A 27,247-nucleotide genomic window follows, 5' to 3' on the forward strand; every position below is an offset into this window, starting at 1 on the left:
TTTTTCTGTGTCTTTCAAGGAAATCTGATACAAATTAATGACTCCAACTAGCTGCTACACAATCCTATGCACACTTGCTGACAAAGAAGTAACAGGAACTTCAAGCAGTGAAACACCATCTGTTATCAAAAAAACCCAAACTTCTGCTCAGTAAGGAAAGCAATTAATGATTAATTATGGTCTTCATATGCATATGCTTAGTCACGCGGGGAGCACAAGCAGCTATGGCACAGTTACATTGTCATCATTTTCCCTTTTCTCTCTGGTTTTTGGCAAGTGTTAGGGTAATCTGGAGCTCTGTATGTTATAAGCATAACATCAATAAAATAATGACTGTAGCCAGTAAAATCTAAAGGAAAATTCTACACTGCTTCACATGCAGATACTTTTGATAGAAATTCTAGTGCAGCAGTTTGTAATTTTTCATTCTTATACGCAGGAATTATTTAAAAGAGGGACTCTGAGGGAAGCTATGAAGAATTAGCCATCCTAACAGCAAGCCTGTGAGTTGCATCATCATTCTCAGTATTTCAAATAATTTCTGGATAGTCTCTTTCGTAGTAGTTTATTCTCCCCTCAGTTCTAAAGTAGAACCATGCTGTTGAATCTGTGGCAGCACAGCCAGGTCTACAGCAATTAAAAGACTGCATCTTCTCATTACATCTACCTGTAAAGCCTGAATATGGTATTCCACCTTCGAAATATCAGTAACACGGTACAGCTGGTATTATCAGAAATTAATAACATTGTCAAACACTTCCCACTGCAATAAGCTGTTTCTCTCTTTTCAGTTTATTGGCTCGCAACTATTTCAATCTAACTGATTGACCCTTAACAAAAAAACCCAGAATCATCTGGTTTGGATAAAGAGACAATGGAAAAGTGTCTCTTGGCATGCATTAAAAAAAAAAAAAAGGCGCAAAATTTTACAAGTTCCAGTGCTCAAGAGGAACAAAGGTTTAACATTTGACATGAGAATTTAACACTTGAGGGGTCTAAGATGCTTGTTTTGGGAAGAGGACTGAAGGAATATCAAAGAATGACTATATGGGAAAACCAACTCTTTCTTCTACCTATGTACCTGTTTTTATGCACTTTACACACATTCTCACTCACTAGGTTCTTCATATTCCATGTGCCTTTTTTGAGACCTTGGGGACCAAACTGCAGTACTTCAGATCTGCAGTCATCATACAAAATTGCATTTGAAACAGAGCTCTCATTAGATGCGTGTCAGCACGAAGTACTGAGCATTTCAGTTTGGACACCTTGAGATTTCACTGCTGTGCTTATTCAGTGATAGGGAATTCCATCTCCTCATATCAAAGTGATCTTATCAAATCAACTAACTGTGACGCAGACACACTATGCCACTGAATAACAGAGAAGTGTCACAAAGAAATTTTAAAATTTGTCATCAGAATATGATTTGAATGCTGCAAGGCAAACATAGTGGGGCACTGTTAGCTAAGCAAATGCAGGGGGAGGTTTTGGAGATCATTAAAACAACCCTATTCTGACTGAACCAGACAGGCTGCATATAAAATATGCATATGCATATAAAATTGCATATATTTCTTACAATTACCAACCACCATACATATGGAAGAGTAGGCTGGCACTTTCCAGTTCAGTACCCAGCTTTGCAAACTCACTCTTTATGCCATTTCTGAGCTTTTTTAAACAGCTAAAAGATTGCTGAAAGACCACAGGTGCAAACTGCAGAGAAGACAGGAGGATTAAGGAGGAATTGATTAAGTTATCAAGTTACACCCACTCACACCTGAAGCTATAGTTCAGTGAAGTCTGCACTAAAGAGACACACTGATCTTTCTACTGGCAAAGGGAAGTTCATTTGAGCTACAAAGACATACAAGACTATTGTTCAGGATCAGAAATCTATTTAAATTAAGGAAAGAATGAAAGAAAAGAAATGGTACAATACCTTCCTCTTACTGGCTGCAATGACAGCAGGAAGCCATCGACTCTCTCTAGTGTCCATCAGCAGGAAAACAACATCATGGGTATCAATAAGCTCTTCAAGTTTAGCCACGTCCTTCTGAGCCTGTGCCATTGTTACCTCAGAAAAATTCACTGGGTGACCTGGCATAGGGATGCTCATGTTATAGCCTTCTGAGCTCTAGGTGGAGGCAGACAGAAAACAACAGGTTAAAAAGATAATCTTGTGACTGAATAGAATTAGTATAAAATTCAATACAAAACTGTAGAGTACAAATTCAATTACTCTTTGGCAGAATGGCAACTTTCTTCTTGACATCTCTCTGTGTGACAGCGCAGTGCTAAAGTTTCTGAGTCTCAGCTGCTGTATTTATCCAGAACAGAGCAGCTCAGTGCAAACAGACCAGTTTGGGTCACGAGTGCAGACCAACCCTGTTTATGTGTCTCAGAAGATCTTTTTAGGCCTAGCAAATCACTACAAGAAGGTATTTGAATTGCTCTTAATCCCAGAAATTACAAACATCCTCACTACAAAGGCAAGCAATCCCATTTACATGTGACTATGATCCAGTTGTTAAACATGCATAAAATCTTTGTTTTGGATTCTCTTTGCAGTCACTTCATACATGACGTTCACAGGATGCAGTTCATATTTCTGATATGGAATACTGACTTAGTTACAGTCAGGCACGTGAAGTATCACACATTCTGCTCTTTGTTTTAAATTCCTTAGTCTCAAATGATTTTACTGTAATTCAACCAGCCATATGTGAAGCTGATATAGAAGAAAAGCACTTCTGAGACTTGTTACTCTAGAGCTTGGCTGTCTGGAGACTTGTACTGTGCAGATGCTGAAAAGAGCATATTCCTGTTGCAGAAACATGTTCCTCTTCCAACCCCCTACTTGGGCAAGGCATACTAAGCAGAAAACACTGAGCCAAATAAGCACATACACAATGCATATACAATGCAAACAATTAACTCATTAATTTGGAAATACATTAACACAATCTGTCAGCCATCTGTTGTAAGAGAAAAATGGATCTTCATATATGTTAAAGCATAAGCTTTGCCAAAGCCTCCCTGCCTGTCACTGTGCCCTAAGCAACCAACAGTTTAAAAGACAAAATTTAAAAGCTGGATGAACCAAAGATAAAATTGCATGGGAAGAGAGAAAAGGAAGGTTGGTGGAATGTGCTTTTTGTATAGACCGACTACAAGCACATAAAGCCAGGTGAGGCAAATAACCAGAAGGGTGAATGTACATTGCAAACGTCACAAATATCCCTGAGGATAATAAAAAGAACAAGGCACATATAGCAGCTTGGGGAAATTAATTCAGTAATATCTGTATTAACCACACCAAAGGATATACCTTTTTTTTTTCCCTTTTTCCCTCACTGCCACCTCCAAGGGCAGGAAAGCAGAGTCCACAGTGACCCAGCATGCTACCAACAGGGAGATGTTTCCCAGTGAGAACAGCTCTATATCACCAGCACAACACTGGGTAATTACTGAAGGAGGTTCTACCTTCAGGGTCATTATAATCTCAAAAAGCTGTGGCAGGAACAGAAAACTTAATCCATGTTGTACATGAATAATGTATGTATAGATAACTCATTAAGTCATACTGCACACAAGTGCTGATTTATTACATAAGCATAACTGACACTGCTGGTGACTTAGGAGGTTGATTTTTGTTCAATAAATTAACAGAAACAAGTAAAAAAAATGAGTTAAACACCACTTGCATATGGTAACCGGGTTTGTAAAATACAAAAATCTTAGCAGAATTCAGAAAAAAACCATCCTGTGACTGTAGCTGTAGGAATACAGACAAGTCTAGCAGCTTCAATAGTTTCAACTGTCCCTTGAAAATAAGACACCAGTCAGTAGCAAAAGTGGCTGAGGTTCACTTTTGCAGCCAAATGCTGGCAAAAAGAGCTCAAAGAGTAGCTTGGGATGCCACATGAATATTATTTTAAGGAAGATTAAATACACATATATCCCCAAAGACAGATCTTGCTCATTCCAAAATCTCAGGAGTCCCTATGTGACGAAAAGAATTTTGCTTGACTGCTCACCAAAAAGCTTAGATTTTAAGACCTTCACGCTAAAAAAGGTTTTTAAAGTTACCATCCCATAAGGTCATAGAATCACACAGAACTCCGTTTTTTTAGAAGTATGTTGACACGTGTAAAACCATAAAAGATAACGTACTTTTCAACACTTTCACTGACAGCTGACCAAAGCTGTGCTAAAGGCTCTAGTGCGTTTGGGTTTTTTGCATTTCTTTTTAAAGCCAACAGCCAAAATACTGCAATTTGTGATGCTACCATAACATTCTCTCTCATTTGTATTCTCACTTCTATTAACTTTCTGCATTTTTGGTTAAACCATGGCTCAGATCACTTAGAATATAACTGTGTTCAATATATTAAACCTGAACAGAAGTGTGTAGGTACATACCACATTAAGAAATGGGGTGCTGGCATCATTAAATCGTTCTATGAGAAGCATCTACATAAAGTGGCCCTCTCAGGCAGTACAGAATAAAGGATGACAAGATGCTAAATATACTGGAGTTCCATCCCTGAATAGTTCAGGAAATGACTATATAAGAGAGGTAAGAAAGTTAAATTCCACAGAACAGCTACATGAATGACTCTGTGCATTACCTACTTGTTAAGAAAAGCTGTGAATCCATAAATGCTGCTATTTCCAAGGCCTCTCTTCTTTTCTATAGTAAAACTCTAAGCTACAGCTAATGATAATCTTAGAAGTGGAATGAAACAAATCAAAGCTCCTTGCCAAAGCATTCCTTCTTGTTTCACCTGCAATGATGAGGTGGTTACTCTTCCAACTAGAAAGGATGTAAAATTAAAAAATAAAGCAGAATTCACAGAGAGCAGTCAAGCATTTCAAAGTCAACCAGGAGAAACTGCATTTTACATGCAAAATATTACTCAAAATTGAATCAAAGAAAGTAAATTAGACTGCAAACGTAAACCCAAGTTTTCAGAAATGCCTTCAGAACCAGCATTGCTGATGGGATTCCCTCAGAAAGGAGGGATTCCAAACAGCAAGAGACAGCTTTGGCTACTCCTTCAGGATGAGAGAAATGAGAAGGCCCAAAATCCAGGACAACTAATCTTTTTTCTTCAAAGACATTTATACTGATAAACCTGGACTTTGGTAAGAAGCAAAGCACAGTGTGCAGGAACAGCTGTAGCTCCGTGTGGAGAAGCCCAGTGCAGTCACTGGACTACGAACATCTCCAGCTACAGCAGCTTCACTGTCCAAACCATTCCAAGGCACCAAGATTTTACCCTGACTAATTAAAGACTTATTGTTAGTCCCTGTGCTTGGCCTGCCACTTGAACCTCATGACTCACGTGCTGCCAGCATGATATGAACTGTTTGAACCAGAGGTTTTACTGTTAATTCTTATTGGTGCTGGCATGTAGTTTCTCTGTTTATTTACAGATCCTCAAATAGGATCCCTCTTCTCTATGAATTCTACTGCAGGAATGAGATTGACGAAAAAATATATTAGAAACATTCTATCCTGTGGGTACACAGGAACTGTGCAATTGCTTTCTCCTCACTTGTGCCAAAAAGCTATGAAACCAGGTGTGAGTCCCACTGAAGGCTGATCAGATGTGACACATCCGTGGCATGAGGAAAACACAGGGAATGCATAACACTAATGGGGATACTGTGCTACAAAAACAGTGGGAGATGCAGAATATTTGAGGTGTATAGTAGAGGAAAAATTTCTTACACACAGTACAGGTTGCACATTGTATATGCTATTACCAAACAGGAAAATTGGTTTTTTCCCTGTGTATAGCAGATATATATGTATATACATCATCAATACAGGCTCACTAAAGCATTGTTATTGGCTCCCCTTTATTACTAGAAGCTCTTCTCCAGGCTACTTTTAACTTCTTTTTCCTTTTTATTTTTCCCAAGCCTCATCACAATCTCACAATTCCACGGTATAGTTTGGTCTTTTGTGTTCTTGGTTATTTCTAACAAGAAAACTCATAACTGTACCAGTCAGGATTCCACAAACAGCTTTTATTTCCTCTAATTAAAGTACTCATGCTTTCTTAATATTCCTGTTTTTGAGTTCTCAAGTAAAAAAAGTGAGAAATCATGTGACACATGCCCTAGAGGGCATCCTGTTAGTGCTCTGTGTGACACTGCACAGATGCTTTCTCTTCTGTACTTGATATTTAATATTTCTATAACTAAATGAGTATCACCAAGTAACAGCAACACTATAGTGCAGCAAGCTTAAACAAAGCTCTTGGAACTTTCAGAGAGTTTCTTCTGATTTACTTACCAAAAGTTCCGAAAGTGAAATGCTCAGAATTTTTTCATACTGGCGATCATTGTTTGATACTCAAATATTCACTGAATTACTACTTAGTAGCAATGCTGACTTCATAAATGATAACAGTAGGATAACAACAAGGTCAACACAGAGAGAAGAATAAAAGCACAGGGCACTCCTTGGCTGAAACTAAATGAACCTAAAAATGTTTAGAAATGATCCGTAAAGTTGTTCACAACGCTGAACACCAGTGACATAATCCGTACTTCTCTTTTCATAACTCCTAACATTATTATGACTAGTAACATAGTAGCACTTTAAACATAGAATTGCATAATGAGTGTTCTCACTACACAGTTTGCCAGCTGAGCTCTGGTAACTATAGCTACCCATTCTAAGACAGTCTCAATTCCAAAACAAACACTGTTTTATCAACAGCTGAGTGACTTTCATCACATGCCAAACTAGTCTAAAAATTTTTTGTTCATGATAGAGGATGCTGAGAGTGTGTCTATTCTGAAATTATAGGCCAACTACTTTTCTGGAAGTTAAACATTAACTTATTTTCTTCTAATGTAGAAAATCAATTAAATAAGTGTGAAGGACCAGGAATCAGAATGGGGAAAATCTCAGAAGTGGAAAAAGATGTATAGTGATTGAAAGGACTTTATGATACAGACTTTACAGTTATTATGTATATACACATTGTATGCTTCCCCAAATTTATATTTCCCGGGCATGTCCCAGCCTGTTCACCTCCCTGCTCGTCTGTTTCTCTGCCGATTGGCTGGAGAAGCTGCAGAGAGGGGACAGCCTCCATTCGCCCCTTCTCTCCCCGGTTCCTCCCTCTTTTGCCCGTGTCCCTATCCTGGTTTGTCCCCCCGCTTGTCTGTCTCATGCTCCGCCCTATGTTCTGGCCCTTTCCCCTCCCGAGCTGATGAAAAGACCGGGTGCACGCGTGAATAAAGCATTCTACCTGCATCCCACCTTTGTGTCCCGAACTCGTGTAGTGCCACGGTCCCCCCACTTTTGGACCGCGGCAAATAAGACTGCAAATTTTAAGTGTAAAACATAATAGAGAATCTCAATGATACATTTATTACAGTTTCAAGACCTGCTCCCATAAATGGACAATTAATATGTCTGATCTCACATTTAGGAGCAGAAAGTTCCTTAGGACATACTAGACAGAAATACATTTTACTTCACCATCAACGAGCTACAAGATAATTCAGATGGTGCTTACTTATATTTCATGATTACAAATATTTGTCTCAATAAAGTTTAACAGCTATGGAGTATCTCAAGTAAAATGCTTGCAGGTTTGTCAGTAACCAACATATCACCTGTGTAGCATTTTTCCTCACTCATAATAATGTTTAATGACTAGCACGTGGAATAGCAATTTAAAGTCCCTGGTTTTCTTCCAAGCAATGTATCAATATGTTGTAAAATACTGATCTTACCACTCCTGGGAAGATTTTCAGTAGCCTGTCTGCTGCTGCAAGTGCCTTGGGCTTCCCCCCACTCAGACAGTCCTCAAACTCGTACAGCGGCTGCCGCACGGGATTGGAGTAGGAGATCTTTGCATTGTCCACAAATGTGATCTTCCTGACTCCCCAGCCCTAAATGTGAAAGGAGTTCAAATAATGACAAGTACAATAGCCTTAGATAAATACTTTTGAGTAATGCCAGACACATTGTCCATTTTTTTTCTAGAAAGATCAAGCTACGAAAGCTTTTGAACCTTGTACTCGCACAGAAATCAAAGAACAGAAAATAGTCTGTCCAAATATATCATTTAACAGTAATCCCTCAAAACCTGAAACATCCCTGAAAGCAATTATCAGCATAGTTAGTTACTTTAAGTGCTTCACTGTGAATTTGATCACAGAATCATAGAATCAACCAGGTTGGAAAAGACCTCCAAGATCAAGTCCAACCCTTGATCCAACCTTGCCGTGGTTCCCAGACCATGGCACTGATGCCACATCCAGTCTCACCTTAAACACCTCCAGGGACGGAGAATCCACCACCTCCCTGGGCAACCCATTCCAATGTCTGATTACTCTCTCTGTAAAAAATTTCTTCCCAACATCTAACCTAAACCTCCCCTGGCACAGCTTTACACTGTGCCATCTTGTCCTACTGCTGGTTGCCTGGGAGAAGAGACCAACTCCCACCTGGCTACAACCTCCTGGCAGGGAGTTGTAGAGAGTGAGGAGGTCTCCCCCCAGCCTACTCTTCTCCGGGCTAAATAACCCAAGCTCCCTCAGCCTCTCCTCACAGTACTTGTGCTCCAGTCCCTTCCCCAGCCTTGCTGCTCTTCTCTGGACCTGCTCCAGCACCTCCATGTACTTCCTGAACTGAGGGCCCAGAACTGGACACAGCACTCAAGGTGTGGCCTCACCAATGCCAAGTACAGGGGAAGAATCACTTCCCTGCTCCTGCTGCCACACTGTTCCTGATCCAGGTCAGGATCCATTGGCCCTCTTGGCCACCCGGGCACACTCTGGCTCATGTTCAGCTTCCTGTCAATCAGCACTCCCAGGTCCCTTCCTGCCTGGCTGCTCTCCAGCCACTCTGTCCGCAGCCTGTGGGGCTGCCGGGGGTTGTTGTGGCCAAGTGCAGGACTCGGCACTTGGCCTGCTTGAACCTCATCCCATTGGAATCAGCCCAACTCTCCAGTCTGTCCAGGTTCTTCCTCAGAGCCCTCCTGCCTTCCAGCTGATCGACACTCCCCCCAGTTTGGTGTCATCTGCAAATTTGCTAATGGTACACTCAATCCTGTCACCCAGATCATCAATAAAAGATTAAACAGAACTTGGCCCAACACTGATGCCTTGGGGACACCACTAGTGACCAGATCCCAGCTGGATGCAGCCCCGTTCACCAGCACTCTCTGGGCCTGGCCCTCCAGCCAGTTCCTAACCCAGCACAGAGTGCCCCTGTCCAAGCCATGGGCTGCGGCTTTTCCAGGAGTGTGCCTTGGAAGACGGTGTCCAAGGCTTTGCTGAAGTCCAGGCAGACACATCCACAGCCTTCCCCTCATCCACCAGGCGGGTCACCTGATCATAAAAGGAGATCAGGTTGGTCAGGCTGGACCTGCCCTTCCTAAACCCCTGCTGGCTGGGTCTGATCCCTTGTCCATCCTGTAGGTGTTGTGTGATTGCACTGAGGACGATCTGCTCCATAACCTTGCCAGGCACTGAGGTCAGGCTGACAGGCCTGGAGTTTTCCGGGTCCTCCTTGCAGCCCTTTTTGTGGATGGGCGTGACATTCGCCAGCTTCCAATCATCTGAGACCTCCCCAGTGAGCCAGGGCTATTGGGAAATGATGGAGAGCGAGCTCTTCTGCCAGCTCCCTCATCACCCTTGGGTGGATCCCGTCTGGTCCCATGTCTATGGATCAGTGAGGATTGTGAGGATCCAAGTGGCTCAGCAGGTGGCTAACTGTTCCATCCTGGATTACAGGGGGGCTGTTCTGCTTCCTGTCTCTGTCTACCAGCTCCAGAGGTCAGATGTCCCGAGGACAACCTGTCTTACTGTTGAAAAGTGAGGCAAAGAAGGTGTTAAGTACCTCAGCCTTTTCCTCATATTTGATGACTGTGCTCCTCCCCATGTCCAATAAAGAATGGAGGTTTTCCTTGCCCCTCCTTTTGCTATTGATGAATTTGTAGAAGCACTTCTTGTTATCCCTAACAGCCATGGCTAGACTGAGTACAGATTGTGCCTTTGTCTAATTTTCTTTCTACGTGACCTAACTATATTCCTAAACTCTTCATGAGTAGCCAGCCCTTTTTTCCACAGTCAGTAAGTTCTCTTTTTTTCCCCTAATTTCCTTTAAAATCTCCCTGTTCAGCCAGGCTGGCCATCGTCCCTGCTGGCTCGCCTTTCAGCACACTGGGACAGCTGCTATTGTGCCTTCAAGACTTGCATGTCCATCCCTCCTGGATCCCTTTGTTTTCCAGGGCTGTTTCCCAAGGTACCCTGTGAACTAGTCTTCTGAATAGACCAAAATCTTCCCTCTGAAAGTCCAGAGTAGAAGTTTTATTGATGGCCCTCCTTGCATCCCTGAGTATTGAAAACTCTCTTATTTCATGGTCACTGTGCCCCAGATGGCCTCTGACCACCACATCTCCTACCGGCCCCTCTCTGTGAACAGCAGGTCTAGTGGGGCCCCACCCCTGGCAGGCTCATTTACCAGCTGGAGCAGGAAATTATTCTCTGTACAGTGTAGGAATCTCCTAGACTGCCTCTTCTCCACTGTGTGGAGTTCCCAGTAGACATCCGGCAGGGTAAAGTTGCCTACAAGGACAAGGGCTGGCGATTTTGAGACATCCACTCGCTGCTTGTAGAATAATTCGTCACCCTCATCATCCTGGTTGGGTAGTCTGTAACAGACTCCCATCAGGATATCAGCCTTGTTGGCCTTCCCTGATCCACAGGCACTCAACCTTATTGTTACTGACTTTAAATTCTACAGAGTCAAGAGGCTCTCGAACATATAGAGCCACCCCTCCACCTCTCCTACCTTGCCTGTCCCTTCTGAAGAGCTTGTAGCCACCCATGGCAGCACTCCAGTCATGGGAGTCATCCCACCATGTTTCTTTGATGGTGACCACATCCCAGCTTTCCTGCTGCACAATGGCTTCCAGCTCCTCCTGTTTGTTACCCATACTGCGTATTTATAGCTCACTAAAATTAATGAGAATTTCTTGTTCAATCTTTTTTAATGTAAATTCAAAACAAGTACTATTCTGCCACGGTTCTCTGACTTTCTCCTATTCTACTATTAGCAGAACTTTTTGGCTACGGACCTTACCTCTTCCCTGCAATTTATAGTATCAACTAATTATGCATTATGTGTATTTTAATGCACAGGAATATAACTTTTCTCTTATGTGTCATGGCAGCTGGACAAAAAAAAGAAACACAGAATTTATAAGAAACAGCAGATTAGTTTTAAGATTAACTCAGGACTTACCATCAAGGTCCTTGCAACACTACAACCCAGTGTACCAGCTCCTAGCAGCAGACACTTGGCAGACACAATCTTTTCCAAATCCAGAGTAGGCACCAAACGCCAGCACATCAATTTCAAATTAAGATCCACAGATGATTCTGCTAACCTAGACCACAAAATAAATAGCAACACACTTCTGAATGCTCTTGTGTTTCTCCAACAAAGCAATTACTTGTTTTTCAACTGGAGAAGTTCAAGACTTATTTTTTTAAAGGAGAGAAAGAATTTGGCGATTTAACAGATCAGTAATACGACAAACAAAGTCTCCCAAGCATATTTCTACCTAATAATAAGGTGCATGGCAAGGACGGTGGAAAAATTTTTTTTATGGTCCTTGTTCACTCATGACACATGCAAAACATGCAAAAAGAAGATGCCAAAAATCATTCTAAATAAATACACACACAGTTCCTGATACTCAGTTTCCTTGGAACCTCTTATTGTAACCAACGTGTTGGCCCAATAACATTCTTAGAAAAGCTGTGACTGCACTGCTTAAAAAGAGAAGAATAAATCACAACTGAAGAAACAGTAGAAAGATAGTGGAAGTTTAAAAGAAATAACTTGTAGATACTTGAAAAGATGGTTATTAAGCAGGAAATTTTGCTAGGAAAATGTTCTCTTTCATAAGCCTGGATATACTAAAAAAGTGTCAGCAGGCCACTCTGGACTTGCTACTAAAGCCACATACTTCCTTTGGAATTGGAATAGGTCTCTAAGAGCTTCTGAAAAAGGTAACAATCCAAAATTAAAATTTTAGTAACAAAACTGATGCAAGCATGAAAATAAAAACAGTGTCTCAGACAAGATTCCTGTTGAGATCATTTGCCCATCAACTATTTTTTCTTCTTTAAATTGGTTTCCTGTATGCAATTACACCTGCCCTTAACATGAAATATTACATTTATCCCCTAAAGAATCTGGTCAGTTCTTTGTGAAAGTTTTAGAAGGAAAATGAGGTAGGAAATCCATGTTCAAGCTAGTTTCGGATTTTTATATTCATCAGAACACAGGGTGTTAAAACTCTCATCAACCAGGTCATCACAGCTCTCAGATTCCTAAAAGTTTCATTCCCTTATACATCATATAAAAAATTTTGCAGTATCCACTAAATTATTTGTTCAACAAGGATTTAAGATGGCAACTGTCAAGGCTGGCATATTACCAATATCCCCTGTAGGAAATAACAGAAGTGAACACGCATAAGATAAAGAAGTTGCATTTACCTATAATTAAGAGTCCTGAGATGAACTTTCTCGAAGGAAGTATGAACATACTGAGAATTGCCACAATTGCAAGACAAAAATGGCTTTGCTTGATGGGTAAAAGGTTAACCTGAATCATTAGATCAGCCCACTCTTACAGTGTTTCCAAGCCAAGAACACAGATGCAGCCAGTGAAAGCAGACGAGCCAACAGGCCCTGTAACTCTTTTCAATCCATTACTGAATGATAAAAATCACTAAAGTCATGTTTCCTGAGCTCTTTCCTGTCACACTCTAACAATTCCCAAAGGCTGAACTTTTCTCCATGCTTATTATCATTAACAACCTGCAGGTTATAGAATTCAGTGAAAACCACAGACCTCTCACTCAGTTCTAAATACAATGCATTTGAAATTTTAAGCTGAAGTTAAAAATGGCAAAGATTTCTGCTGCTGCAGGCAGTGCACTGTTCCATCAAGGTTCTTCCCTCCAAAAGGACAGCCAAAACAATACCCAGTGTATATGTTACTGGATATTCTGACCTAAGAGACAGATACTCCTTGCATTTCACACTTCAACTTGTTATGGATTGAGCCCAAGTAAAGAAAACTACTGGAATTTAAAAGATAAAAACCAAACCTTTTTGGATCCATGCACTCACTGAGATTCACCATCCTCGGACCCATGCCTCCCTTTTGGTTTTTTTCCCATCCAACAGCTTTTGGACAATCTGTTTGACATATGGAGAGAAAAAAAAAATGAAGAACAAAACAAAAGAAAGAATGAAAGCCTTAATATCACGGGATAGAAAAAAGAAATTTTGTTGGATTTAACATTGTTGGAAAAACACTAATGCTAAACTTTTAAGTAAATAATCTGTATCTTAACCACCCAGTGCATGTTGCTACACAAATATTACTGATTTCATCACCTGAAAGCATTGATTCTCAGAGAAGTGCTTTGCCCTCAGGTGTCCCTTGTGCTGCTCTTGCCTGTTCAGCTTGCTTTAAACCTAAAAGAGACAGCACCATTCCCCGTCAAGCCTCTCCAGATCTTTAATGTCAAGCTCAGTAAATTCATAAATCAGAACTCAGTAAATTTTGCTAAGTTCAATCATTTCTTCACATTCCCTAGACACTACCTGTGAATTCAGTGGAGAATTACAGATATATATATAATTAAACAATTCATAAAAATGATATATATAAAGCATTCAGAACTTTTTGGATGAGGTAATGTTGTGATACTGTCCTTTAACTCTGAAATTATGCTTGAGCGTTACGTATGTATTGCTCTAAAATACATCTGGATATCTCACTGTGGGATTGAAGAAACAGTTTCACTCTGCTCCAGGCTTTTACCATTTTAGCAATATACAGAAAGTTTACACCATATAAATTCACTATTATATGCATTTTTTTCTACCTGAGGAACTGTGTACAAATTTAACAAGAACATACTGATTGCCTGGGCTTTTTGTATTTCATATGATACCAGGAGGACTTTTCTTGTTTTTAAATTAGAAACACGAAGTAGGAAAAAATTAAAGAGAATATGCTCTCTTCTTTCTTTGTTGAAGACAGAACCATTTCCTTTGTAGACATTTGACAGAAATTCAAACAATTTAAAATCCCTTTGAAATAACTTAGTATAAGCAAAGACTTGGTATGATTATTTTATTTTTCTGTCTCTGCAGTGATTGAAGAGGGAGAAAAACAATAGGAATTTTTTTTTTTAACTGGATTACCTGGGCCAAGGGGTTTCTCTGGAAGTTTTATTTCAAAGATAATGCTGTGTGTTATGTCCCTCACCCCTTGCATGGTCCTGTCTCTGAAGCAGAGCACTTCAACTGTCTGGAGAATGTTGCTCCTGCCATTAAAAAAAAAAAAGATAATAGAGACAGACATGCAACTTCTTTAATAGAAGAGGGACTTCTTTTAAACACCATTTCATAAAGATGAATCCCAAGAACATGCAAACCCCTTGGCTCTTACAACATCTTTGCACACTGGCAGCCCAGAACACCCAACCCCGCACATCTTCTCCTGAGTGCTTTGGAATAAAACATTACAGTCAAAATTATGGCAGTGCAGCTTAATTACAATTTTGTTACAGCAACACAAATTTATTTGATCCTTTAAATTATACTTCTTTTCCAAAAACCAGTTTAAATTATACTTTTTTCTCCCAAAAACCAGAGCGTAAAACTGTCCTGTCTCCCATCTTCTGTCTAACAAAAAAAATTCAAGATGGTACACTACAAGAAAACCTAAGAATATATGATTTTCAAAATTGATGTCCACTATTACTTGACACTAATAAATGATATAAATTCATAGAATACTTTTAACAATATTTGAAGCACCTAGAGGGTATTGTCGAGGTCTGAAGCAGGTATTTCCAGGCACATGCATTCATGTGAGGATTAGGATTAATAGGAACTTGTGGCTCACAGAAGTAAAAACCAGAATAATACACAAAATCAGAATCACTCGAGGTGAGGCATGTCGAGGGTAAAAGCAAAATCTCAGATGGGTGATACAAGTAAAGTGCCATGGGGAGAAAAATGCCTAATTTGGTATCAACCAATACATTAGCTTTGTGTGAAAGAATAAAATAGATACCAATTGTGGGCTGCCAGGATCAGGAAATTTCTCAGTGGCCATCCTGGATATTGGGATAAATTACATGGATCATAAACTCCAACCGTCACCTGCAAATAAAATTGATCTGCATGAGAAGTCATTTATTCATACATATATTAATTCAGTTCACAGTAAAAGTTATCCGGCATATTTAATGTAAAAATTCTGGACAGGGAAGGCCTACACACACATCTTGCATATTTACAAATATTTATTATATAGTTACACTAGATTTCAGTCAAGCATTTGCCACAGCTTTGACATTTATTTAGTTTGGCCTCTTTACGGACATTCAATGTTCACTCCAGCAAATGCACCTTCCTTACTTTGCCTAAAAACACCATTATGAGAGAAGCCCATCCACTGAAGCCTTGCTTTCAAAACAAAATTCTGTACTCACTTTGGAATGATCAAAAAGTGAAGGGACACACGTCAGCAAGACAATAAATTAAAGGAAAACCAGCATAAAAATCACTTGTAAAGCCAACCTTCAAGATGGTACCATTGTGCCCAACTCAGTATCACAGACAATTTTCAAACCATTTGAAAATTAAACATTTATAGTTTATAAAAAGATTTAAAATTCTCATTACCTTTCCCCCTTGGTCTTGAAAGAAACCATCCCACTTTTTCAATAGAGATATCATGACAGAATTGTCATGATACTTGATTAAAAAATAAGGCAGGGCTGTAACCCCCTCTTTCTGGCAAAGTTCATCATATGCTTTCTGAAGTGCTTGAATCTAAAAGCAAAAAGACAACCGTAACCAACAGTTTTAACGACAGTAACAGAGATAAAAAAATTAAGTTGCTAAAACAGCCTTTGTCAATGTAAATTTAAACAGGAGCATTATTACCATTGCCACAAACTGATGTAGCAATAAGAATTAAACCAAGATAAAAATCTCATCCTGATAGTCAGAGAAGCTTTTTAGAAACTAAATCTGTCCCTTTCTTATTAGGAAAAAACCATTCCTACTTAATTTATTTCACTAGGTGCATTTTCAGTGTTTAGTTAAAACTCTGTCTTTGGATCATGACTGTTAGGTATTTTTCTTTTATAATGGGTTTCAAACACATAGCTATATATTCACTGAGCTGTATATAAAAAAAAATTAACATAACTGCCACTTTAAGAAGTGTTTGCCACATTATTTGCTTCATTGCCTGAATCATTATTGCCTCATCTAAATGAATAAAGGTGAAGTAATGTTAAACTGAGAGACTGTATACAATAACAAAAAAAGAGTTAAACAAAACACCCACTTGGAAATAAGAAACGTGAAGATTTTAAAAGAAATTAGGTTCTCAAATTAATTCAGTACGTGCTAACAAAAAATACTAAGTTTTGCAGCTCACAAAATTTCTTAGTACTACAGACTTCAGAACATTCAGCATTTTGAATACCTGATTTAATGAGAACCTCTCACCAAGACACACCGGCTTCTGAATTATATGTATTCCACTGGGGAAGCAGAGAGCAGGGTAACAAAACCAGTAATAGAAGTGATACTTTTTTAAATCCTAGAAAAAGAAATGTAAAATTAGATAATAAAAATATACATCAAACTAAATGATGGTTTGGAATATTAATTATAACTGATGGTCAATGATACTAATCATAGGAACCACGGTTCTCTTTACCTCATAAGGCACTGTGTCATGACTTTAGAAAACCATAAAAAATACTAGAAAACTTCCCTTCTCTGTATACATTTTTATTTGAGATTTAAACAGATAATGTGTATACAATCCTTCAGTTTTTATTAACTGGAGCATTTATTAAAACTTCCAATTTGTGAAACATGAAACAGTTGCTCTACTTTTACTAATACGTATAAAGCCATCAGGTAATCTAACAGATTTGTAGAAACTATATGAGATGGCACCAGCATTTTTTAAAGAACACATCCTAAAATATTTGATAGCTCTACATCAGAGTGGTTTATTAGGTTTTTTTAAAAATATTTTCAGACATTATAAGGTGTCTGAGAGTGATCCTGGTGACATTGATACGGTAACAGTAATACAGCATTTCTCACTACAATGCTCTAAATATGAGATATATTATCTCTACTCACTGCAAATGTCAGCAGTAGGAACCTGTTCAAGAGCATGGGGTTTTCAAGAGCAGCTCCAGATTTTATGGATTCCCATATCTGTCATTGATGGACAAGAAGGAAGAGAAAGGGCAGAAAAACAAAACACCAAGAGAGCATGAGAACAGCTGCGAAAGCTTTAATTCTTCAAGCTATACCTTTAAAGTCTGGAAATTACCACTCCCAGTAATACACTGTGATCCTTTCCTAACTGATCTCATCCACACTGTTATCTGTGCAAAAAGGATCTTAAAGGTAAGACGCAGGAACACAAAAAATTCAGTCTTGAGTGAAGAGATGCATGAAAATTTTGCTACTCAATGCCAGCATGCAGACAATCAATTGAATTAAAGGAATCAAGGGTTGGTCAAAGTGAAGTGTCTCAAACAGTAAAAGGGTGCCTTAAGTTTGACTTTCGCTTCTTACCAAGCCATGACATTAAATTTAGCTAGTTATACTGCAAGCAGACCAGCCTCTTTGACAGCCACCTTTTGTCTTCTTGCTGTTCTGGAGCTTCTCCATCTCTTTGTCACAGAGATATATTGCAAGTAATCCAATGTTTAAACCAGGCACTTGCTGGTTTCTGGATGTCAAGACAAATTGGCAGCTCCTGCTAAAGCTTAAAATGCAGCCTAGCAGAACACTGAATCAAGTTCTCAAAGTATAATTAGCTACTTTCCACTCTCTTGTAAAGAACAGTAAAAATCAAACATCAAACTATTCCTACCAGAATAAGTTAGATCCTGAGGCTACTTATATGGGTGAGTATCTCCAATACTTGGAGCAGAGACTATAAGGCACTTCAACTGGTAGAAAGGATTTGGAAATAACCAGTGATTTGATTTTTTAGTCTTACCTCATTTGCTTCTTTTTCCAGAAGTGATTTCTTATCACAGGATTTGAACGTCTCAAAAGTGTTGGTATTATACAACGTTCCAAAAGCAGGACAGCAACGGGCTGGTATCGAAGCATTCCTGAATAAAAGAAGGAATTGGATATACCTTTAACATGATCAGAGATAGCAGCAGTAGCTTCCTATGGCGTAAGCTTGCCCTGACATTACCAAGCGATGAGGCACAGTAACACAAGTCAACAACACCTCGAATAAAAACAATTTTATGATCATAATGCTTTATAGAATATGGACTGGTTACAAATACACCTCTCCATTATGACTTTGAAAACAGATGAGGCATCTGTATTGTCTCTAAGCAAGGTGACATTAAAACATGGATTTAAAAATTCTGTTCAAATATAAGCTATCCATGACAAATGTGATTTTCACTCAGAAAAAAAAATTTAGGCTAAACTTAGACATCAGTATTGTATTCACATAAAGAGTTACTCAGTTAAAATTTTATGTTTAAAATATGTCCCAAAGAAAGTCTAAAGCAGACAAAAGATTAAGTGGAAAAACTGCTGTTTGAAAATACAGAGGGGTTTTTTGAGATAAATTAGGTAAAACCCTACAATATTCCCTTATTTATAGATTTGATCACTGACTCCTTTTTAACATTCTTCTCCCAAACTGATACGTTTCTGGCCATTGCTAAAATTTAAATACAGCAAACGTTTAAGTTACATCATAAATACACATGATGTAGTTTCCAAAAATTTTTAAAGCTAAAAGGCACTTCTTCATGATCACCTAAATTGATTACATAAGGTACAGAAAATTACTATAGTAGAAGGAACAATTAAACGCTACATAAGTGGACGTTTCATTATTTTATTTTTGTCCTAATGGTTGTGAGCTCAAACACCACGGTACCATCCCTTTTTTCCTAACCTGCAATTTCTGTTCCCAATGTCACAGCTGTCTTCCAATTGCACTTTGCTGCATAAGCCTTCAGTATTTTACCTAAATATTCTTACGTAAGAATTAATGGGCCAATATCTCCTAGGAAATTATCTCAAAATGCACAAAGCCTCAGCAGGCTCCTAACACCCTCACCAAGCAAGGCACACTGTGATGTACAACTCTATAATCCACCACTTTAAAACAAACAAGACACTAACTATGAAGACATCTGTTCCTATGTTAGTTATACTAACTTAGGCATTGCTGGAAATTAAAACCACGTCAAAAAAAATATTTTCCCTCTCATCTCATTTTTGCTCTTGTGGTAGTTTGGGCTAGGCCTTCCTTGGTGACAAGTTTGTAACCAAGGAAGGGTCTAGATTTACCCAGTATTCCCTACGATTTTTATGTAAACCAGACTATAAGAAGAAAGGAGGAAAGGCCTTCGTTCTCTTTCCTTCCGGCAGCTTGGAGGTGCAGGTTCCCTGCTGTTGAGTCTGCCGTGTTGGGGAGCGAGGCCTGGTAGGGCCTTGTCGACCTTGGGAGGCGGAGGTTGCCGGCGATCGTCCCAGAGCGACTCTCGGTTGTCCCAAGGAGAGTGGTGGGATATTTCTTTGCTAACTCTTAGTTACTAGATCTCGGGCTACTGATTGGGATATATATATATATTTTATTTTGGTTTTGTTCTCTTTCCCTTCCCCCTTCCCTTTCCCCTGTGAAATTGTATATATTTTAATTGTATATAATTGTAACACAAGTGTAAATATATTTATATATATCACTTCAGCTGTCTCTCTCTCGTTTCGGGTTTTCTTGGTTGTTTTTTCTCCCTCTTCTGCCTGAGGTTTGGGAGGGGGGGGGGGGAACCTCTTGTGGTAAGGTTTGGAGACTTGGCAGGGAGCCAGCTTCAAACCATATCAGCTCTGTACACTGAGGCAACTTTGATTTACCTTTCACTTTCAGATGAAGGCAAAACTACAAAATTCCAGTCAGAAATGTTAAAATATTTTGGAAAAGACTGCAACGTAACAACCAGGGATAGTAAAAACTATTTTGAAATTCTGACTGCAACGATGAATCCCTCAATAAATAAAGATCAAAGGAAAAATTTGAAATTGGATGACTGAAATAGCCTTCTTTACACAGAAAAACTGAAGAAATGGGAAAAGTGGTATTTTATAAACATATATACAAACATTGAGTGAATTTGAGACTTACCACCATATTTTAAACTCAGCCCTTCAGATCAATACACTACTTCAGACACAAGGAGCTAGTGTTTGCAACTGAAAGCAGTCTCTCCGCTGTTATAAAGTTCATGAAAAGGTATATTTATTCTCATGTAGAGTTTGTCTAAGTAATATTACATACCTATGTGTAACTGTTATGCAAGAAAAGTGTCTTCATGCAGGAATTAAGGTAAACCACAGTATGTACTTACATATCAAAGGCACTAAACTCCAATGTCAAGCGAGCTGGCAAACCCAAAGGATCACCTGGACAAAAAGCAGCAAGATGCTTCTTTTAAACTGAAGTACATAGATGAATTACCCTTTTTTGTTAACCTAAGTTATAAACTACCCACGAAGAATTCTCAGCTCATTCAGCCATATTTTCTAAGGTTTCAGCCAAATACCTAAATTATGTTACACAAATACTCAGAAGACTATGACAGGAGAAACCTGAACTGCTAAGGAAGATGTGCAGTTTCCACCTACCATTGTAATAGTATCCCTTGATAACTTTGGGGGTCTCATCCAGTCGGTATTCATTGAGTTTCTTCTGGGTTAGTTCGTGCCAGAATCCTGCATCCAAGGCACTACTGAAGGGAGCAAACTGCAGCTTTGAGATTCCAGGATCTACAGGATGGTGCACCTCACCACTGGCAGTGGCCATAATTTTAGCTGATGATCACTGTTAAACAGAATTCTGTAAGAGCAGATATGCCTGGTAAGTATATACTCAATAGATTGTATCACCTATGACTACTCACAGCTACTTTTTAACATATTTTGTTGGATTAAAGTGAAGAAAGCCTAAGATAAGCATAAATGCTGCAAAACAAGAATTTGTTACACATTAAAACTAAGATTTTAAAATACCAGTTTTAAAACTCCTCACAAAGACATGAACATAAGCTCGTATCTCTCTCACAGCACATCCATCTGCCAAGCCAGCAACTGCTGTTTTCCAAGTCCAGAAGGGAGGTCAACAGCTATTGATTCCAGTTCTGTTCCAATGCTTATCAAATCAACCACCTGAACTCAAATGACCTTGAAATGATTCCTTCAACTACATATTTTTTAAAGACTATTTTTTAGCTTGCATAATGTAATCCTGTGCAATTGGTTTTTGTTACTGATCCTTCACAATACCCCTGTTACCTTTACACGTGAATCAACGCTAGGATTTTAAAGCAGGAAAGTCAAAAATAAGGTTCCCAACACAGCTGTGTTCTCTGACACCAATCTCAACAGACAACTACAGTTTTGCTGTATTGAAGTTTGGATTGAATTGAACTGCTCCAAGTTTACTATCCTGTGAAGTCACTTTTGCAAAGGAACTGAGCTTACAAGCTTTTCTTTTGCTCTCTTTGGAACAGGGGGAAAGGAACGAGTGGTGGGTTTAATTTCTTAATAACTGCCAAATATCCAACTTTGAGTCAAAGGCAGTTATGCTTTTCCTTACAAGACACTTCCTTAAACAGTCTTCAGTGCAACCCAGCTATGCCTTCTATGTTCAGTTTATCCAGCTTAGCTTCTCCTTTTACTGTAACTGCTTTCTTTACTTGCTGCTAAGTTGTGGAATGTGGGTTTTTGGGTGTAGGTTTGAGGGTTTCCATATCTTTCATGGTGAAAGCTACATGTTTCAGTTCTGTCACAATGTCTTGCTGTAACTGGCATATTGCAAATACACTATTTTGTCTTCCCCCTCCACCACCTTTTTCTTACATTCCCTTAATTTTTAGCAGCAGTTGGAATGCATGGCAGTGTGAACTTCAAAAGCTTATCTCTTTTTATTAACACAAAAAAATCAGTTTCTTGAAACTTTGCAAGTCCTAGAAATGTAAACTAACTGCATGGAATTTTCTCACCATTTTTATAAACTTCTTTTTCTGCAAGTATAAGAAGTAACATAAATCAGCAAACATTTAACTTTTACTACTACATGGCTTTTAAGCCCTAATAATTTTTTTGTTTGCAACTGTATGTCACTGAAAGCTTATCATAAAACAGGTAAACAATCATTTGTCATAGAGACGTTAGCAATAAGAGTCAGATTACAGGGTGCTTGATGCCAAGGCTTCCATAATAAAACTTTTATTCAAAGGTTCAACAGCTGCCTAGTCAATATGAATCCACTAAGTTCCCTATCCTCATTTTTTTTCCGAAACAAGATCAAGTTGTCACTTTTCTTGCCAGACAAGCTCTATTGTAACTAAAAACTCTGAATTTCCTTCAAGCCTTTTCTCAACTTTTCAAACAGGTAACGTTTTCACTTTGCTTTTCCCCCCATGACACACCCAAGACTAAAGTGTCCTGTCAAACATTTTACACGACCAAGAAACCAGTGACAGTATCTAGATGTACATGAGTAACATACACTGAAAATATCAGCCTAAAAGCATCCACTTGGAATCAATTGTAACACCCTCCTTATTTTATTACAGCATCTCAAGAGTTATGGTGCAACTTAAGGAATACAAACAGGGGATCTCACTATGTGATGCGCATGTAAACAGAAGAGCACATGCAATCACCTCTGATGTATGGATTCTTGAAAATCTTATTTAATGTATTCTGATATAAACATTCACTTACATGCATTCTTAATGCAATATCAGCAAACCAAGGTAAATCTGTGCAAAAAATTTTAGAAGACTGAAGATGAAATATATATATTTTGCAGCCTCTAAAGGTAAGAAGTGACTAGGAAAATATAATAAATAAAGAGAAGCAGAAAAAATATATCCAAAACTTTATATGTGGAACAACCCTGAGTTACAAAAGGGCCCAGTTCAAAATTGTGCTTGAAATAAAAAGATTTACCAGTATGCCTTAGATATCCTGCCAGTCACAGAATTTGAAAGTATTTAACCCCAAATACAGATGCCCTATCACCAGCCTAAGTTCTAGCACTTGCTCTTAAACGTGCAGATGTTTAAAACTGATCGCATGGAGTGATATGTTAAGTGAAAAACACAGCAGGTCTTTTACTAATATTGGTCTTTCCCTTGACAGACATAATTAATCTGTTGTAAAAGTCTGATTACCGGTTGACCAGCATTTAAAACTACCATGAAATTACAGGTTTTAAACCGAATTCACACAGTCCCCTAACATGTGTAGGGTTTTCTACAAAATGTTTTATTCAGCGGCCCAGAGGTGGGTATGTCAACGGTACCTGTGCAAAGAAGATCACTATTGCCTGAATTATTCTCTGAAGAGTAAAAAATTTTCAGAGAAGCTGCTTCTGGGTTCATGCCCCTTTTCAAGCCCATTCTCGGGACAAAGAACTCTCCCCCGTGCCCAAGGCCATTATGAACACACAAAAAGGCTACGCTGGCAACGGCGGCCATCCGTCCCGCCGAAACACTGACCGAGCCGGCAGGCGCTGCCCGCCCCGCCTCCCGGCCCCGCACCCGACACGGCCCCGGCCCCGCACCCGACACGGCCCCGGCCCCGCACCCGACACGGCCCCGGCCCCGCACCCGACACGGCCCCGGCCCCGCACCCGACACGGCCCCGGCCCCGCACCCGACACGGCCCCGGCCCCGCACCCGACACGGCCCCGGCACCGCACACTACGTGACTGCAGTCCTAGCTGAGGCTTCGGGACACCGCGATCTCCAGGGGCGCGGGAGCTCGCGGTCGGCAGGACCCTGAGGCGGGCGAGGTGCAGTGCGGGGCCGGTGCGGGGGCAGCGTTGGGACCAGCGCCGGGACCCTGGGGGGACGGTGCGGAGAACCAGTGCTGGGACCCCGGGGGGGCGGCGCAGAGGACTAGTGCCAGCACCCCGGTGGGACGTCGTGGAAGATCAGTGCCAGACCCCGCGGAACCCGCCCCGCGCTCTCCTCACCACCCGCCCCGCGCTCTCCTCACCACCCGCCCCGCTCGCTCCGCACCTCCCTCATCGCCGGCCGGCTCCACCGAGTGACGTCACCCCGCCGCTTACACGTGATCAAGGCGGCCGGCGCGGGGCGATGACGACACGCGGGCGCACTCTGCCTGAGGCGGGGGCGGGGCAGGAGGCGCGGAGAGAGCGTGAGGGGGCAAAGGGGAGCGGGGTTGAATGGCAGTCTGAGATAGTCTGGAGTGAGGATGGAGGCAGGTCCTAGTGAAAGATGCACAGCTACAATTGGGAAGGAGAAGGGTACCTTAAATCAGACTCCAGGAGTTAGATTTCTGCACAGCAGTTGTAGAGATTGTGCAGATCTAGGGATTATTCATATCTAGTGAGGATGAAATTAGTTGACAGGTAGGATACCTGTCAACATATAGCAGTGGGTACTGTGCAGTCCTTTTAAGGTATCTTTGCAGACAAACCCAAATGATAACAGGTACAAATACAGTTAAAAATAGCAACACTTAAACTTACCAGATGTCGAAATGGTTTGAACCATTGCCACACACAAATGTACATCCCTTGTACTTTCTAACTGGTGGAGATCACAAATGCAATTTTGTAATAGCCTGGTATGTGAACTCATGTCTGTGCAGGGGTGTAAAATGTACATCTCACCTTTGATTTTTTTTCCTGTTTCTATTTTATACTCTAAGATGACAGTGGAGAAACAATTTATTTTGGTGTCAGGTATGTAGCATTTTTTTAAGATAATTTTGAACTCAATATCAGGAGGGTAAACTTATTTTCAGGAGCTATTTTTCACACTGTGTCAACATTAATTGTTGGTTTTATATTCTAATTCTTAAATAGACTCACAATTTGATGAAAATAATTTTGTCATTGTATTTAATAAGGAAAAGTGAATATGTATGCATAGCATTTAAACTTAATTTGGCATTTACAAGTGAACTAACTCTTGTTCTGATGGAGGGATTGCCTGCATTGAAATTTCTAAGTGTATTCTTACACCTTCTCTGTAGGAACTTAAGCCAGGTTAGGAACTAATCCTCTAAAATCCCTGATAACAGTGGAAAATCCGCAGAATTCAGGGGCTTCTCTAGAACTGTCCAGAAGTGTTTACAGTGTTTCTATATTAATATCTGAGCATTAGAAATGCATTTTTTAAGTGAATCTTTCAGTCATTTTCAGTTATTGTGTTTTCACAAAGTGCATCATTAAGCGGTCCCACAGAAAATGTAATGGAGTCCTTTTAGATGATGGAATGAGGCCCAGCTGTGTCCCTACACTTACGTTTCCTTTACTGAGAGCGACATTTCCTGAAAATAATATGGGAGAAAGCAAATACTAAATGGCAAACTTCCCAATGCACAGCATTCCATGCAGCACTCCGGAATTCACTCATTACCCACGAGATGTCACCGTTGACGCAGAGAACATTGTGAGAACGGCTTTTTCTGCCTCTGAAAAGCCGGGTCGGTTGTTCTCACCACACTTTAATCACAATAGAACTCCAATCCAAGACATTCCAAGACACTTATGTTCTCTTAAAGCTATGTGTCCTCTGACCTTGTTTATTAACTAGAAAACGTTGAAATATTTTACGGGAAACCACACCTGAAATGCTCTCTTGAGCCTTGGCCCCACGTGGTAGGAAGCTTCTCCACTCCTTACCCTAATTTGCTTTCCTCTCCTTCTCTTACATCCAGAGCCATTTGAATTGCCTATTCAGCACAGTAAAGTGATAAATCCTCTTAGGTACCATGATAATTGGCATTTAAAATAGGATATTACAAAAAAAATTAAAATTCTCCTACTTTACTATTATCTATTATAGCTATCACATCACAGAAGCCCATGATTACTTCTCCTGTCTTTATTATTAACACATTTGCACTAAAATCATGGATAAAGTGAGATAAAAAATATTCAGGCAACTTTATTTGCTTGGGTTTAGCTGTGCTGTGTTTGAACGTTCTGTAATTTTACTAGAGGTTTTCCTTGTTATGATCATTATAATTTTTAGAAAAATTTTCAATTATCTTGTTTTTGTTGTTTTGTCATGTATTAGTACATTTTAAAATCAGAAAAGACAATTATGTTCAAGAGAACAGACTTCTTGATGACTCTGACTAGCCCTTGGGTAAATGTGTTTCAGCAATGTGCACTAATAACTGTAGCTGAATTAGTGTGCTGCCTTTTTATTTCCTCAGGGATCACCTAAATTACCATCCATTTTGGCTACAATTGCTGTTGCATATCACAACAGAAAAAAAATCATAATGGCTGTGAGTCTCTGCAATTGTTTGTGCAAGGCCATGGGATTAGAGCATATGTTTCAAGAGATGCTGCTCTGTACTCCAAAAGAATGTGTATTTTATTACTTGTGCAGGTGTTCCTCCTGCAGTGAAAAAGTTGACTGAATTCTGGTATAAATTTTGTTGCTTTTATATTGTCTCTGCATTTTGCCTTTATTTCTCCTAGATTTAAGTTCCCTAGATGCAGTTTTTCTGAAATGCAACTTGAAACCAAAGTCAATTCATCTCTGAACCTTGTATGATACATTGAAATGGACTGAATTTAAGTTTATTCCTTTAACACATTTTTTCCAATTTATTAAAATGTAGGTATATTAGAGCTTCATTTAATATTGAATACTTTAAATGCAACTATTAACACTGAAGTGTTGACAGAGGATAATAATATTTTGAATTTAGAGTATTATGTCCAGCATTTATGAGCATCATTCCCATGTTACCCTGAGTGTTTCACTGTTACTGTAAGTCTTCTCATATTCACTTTACTTAATAGGCACAGAGCAACTTAAGTAGCTCAAGATCTTTAATTAAGAACATAGATTTCAGAATTTCTCCTCCTACCATTAAACTACCATTTTTTGCTCCTGATGTAATAAAGGTATTACACAGAATGTCCCTTCTGCTCATCCCACCAAACTCTGGACAATAGTCAGTTGAAGGAGTCCAAGTGCAATCAGAAGTTTGTTGTTAAGCTAACAGCAATTTCAGAAGCAAGAAAACATTCAGGATATGGTAAATACATCATCACAACAAAATGAATCAGACG

General features: G+C 39.6%; 1 protein-coding gene and 1 long non-coding RNA gene across 5 annotated transcripts in view; one reads left to right on the top strand and one right to left on the bottom strand.

The window, feature by feature from the left end:
* ATG7 (autophagy related 7) overlaps positions 1-24,269 on the bottom strand; it is a 104,088-nt gene extending 79,819 nt beyond the window's left edge. For 2 of the 4 annotated variants that reach the window (XM_032698615.1, XM_032698613.1), the window contains exons 1-13: positions 24,204-24,269; positions 20,797-21,007; positions 20,520-20,574; positions 18,134-18,251; positions 17,260-17,337; positions 16,586-16,702; positions 15,772-15,921; positions 15,158-15,246; positions 14,281-14,402; positions 13,173-13,263; positions 11,291-11,435; positions 7,771-7,929; positions 1,946-2,140 (exon numbers count right to left, since the gene is read on the bottom strand). In XM_032698615.1, coding sequence (XP_032554506.1) covers positions 1,946-2,140; positions 7,771-7,929; positions 11,291-11,435; positions 13,173-13,263; positions 14,281-14,402; positions 15,158-15,246; positions 15,772-15,921; positions 16,586-16,702; positions 17,260-17,337; positions 18,134-18,251; positions 20,520-20,574; positions 20,797-20,974 — 1,497 coding nt within the window. In that variant the 5' untranslated portion in view covers positions 20,975-21,007; positions 24,204-24,269. Of the gene's footprint in view, positions 1-1,945; positions 2,141-7,770; positions 7,930-11,290; positions 11,436-13,172; positions 13,264-13,464; positions 13,548-14,280; positions 14,403-15,157; positions 15,247-15,771; positions 15,922-16,585; positions 16,703-17,259; positions 17,338-18,133; positions 18,252-20,519; positions 20,575-20,796; positions 21,008-23,858; positions 23,979-24,203 lie in introns of those variants that run through there. The other 2 variants (XM_032698614.1, XM_032698616.1) reach the window with 2 other exon arrangements.
* A 92-nt stretch (positions 24,270-24,361) lies between these two features.
* On the top strand, positions 24,362-26,587 carry LOC116792348. The gene is made up of 3 exons (XR_004359086.1): positions 24,362-24,556; positions 24,859-24,892; positions 26,377-26,587. It is a non-coding gene; the product is annotated as an uncharacterized LOC116792348 (long non-coding RNA).
* Positions 26,588-27,247: the final 660 nt, after the last annotated feature.

The sequence above is a fragment of the Chiroxiphia lanceolata genome, chromosome 11 (genome assembly GCF_009829145.1).
Source record: "Chiroxiphia lanceolata isolate bChiLan1 chromosome 11, bChiLan1.pri, whole genome shotgun sequence".
NCBI lineage: Eukaryota > Metazoa > Chordata > Aves > Passeriformes > Pipridae > Chiroxiphia > Chiroxiphia lanceolata.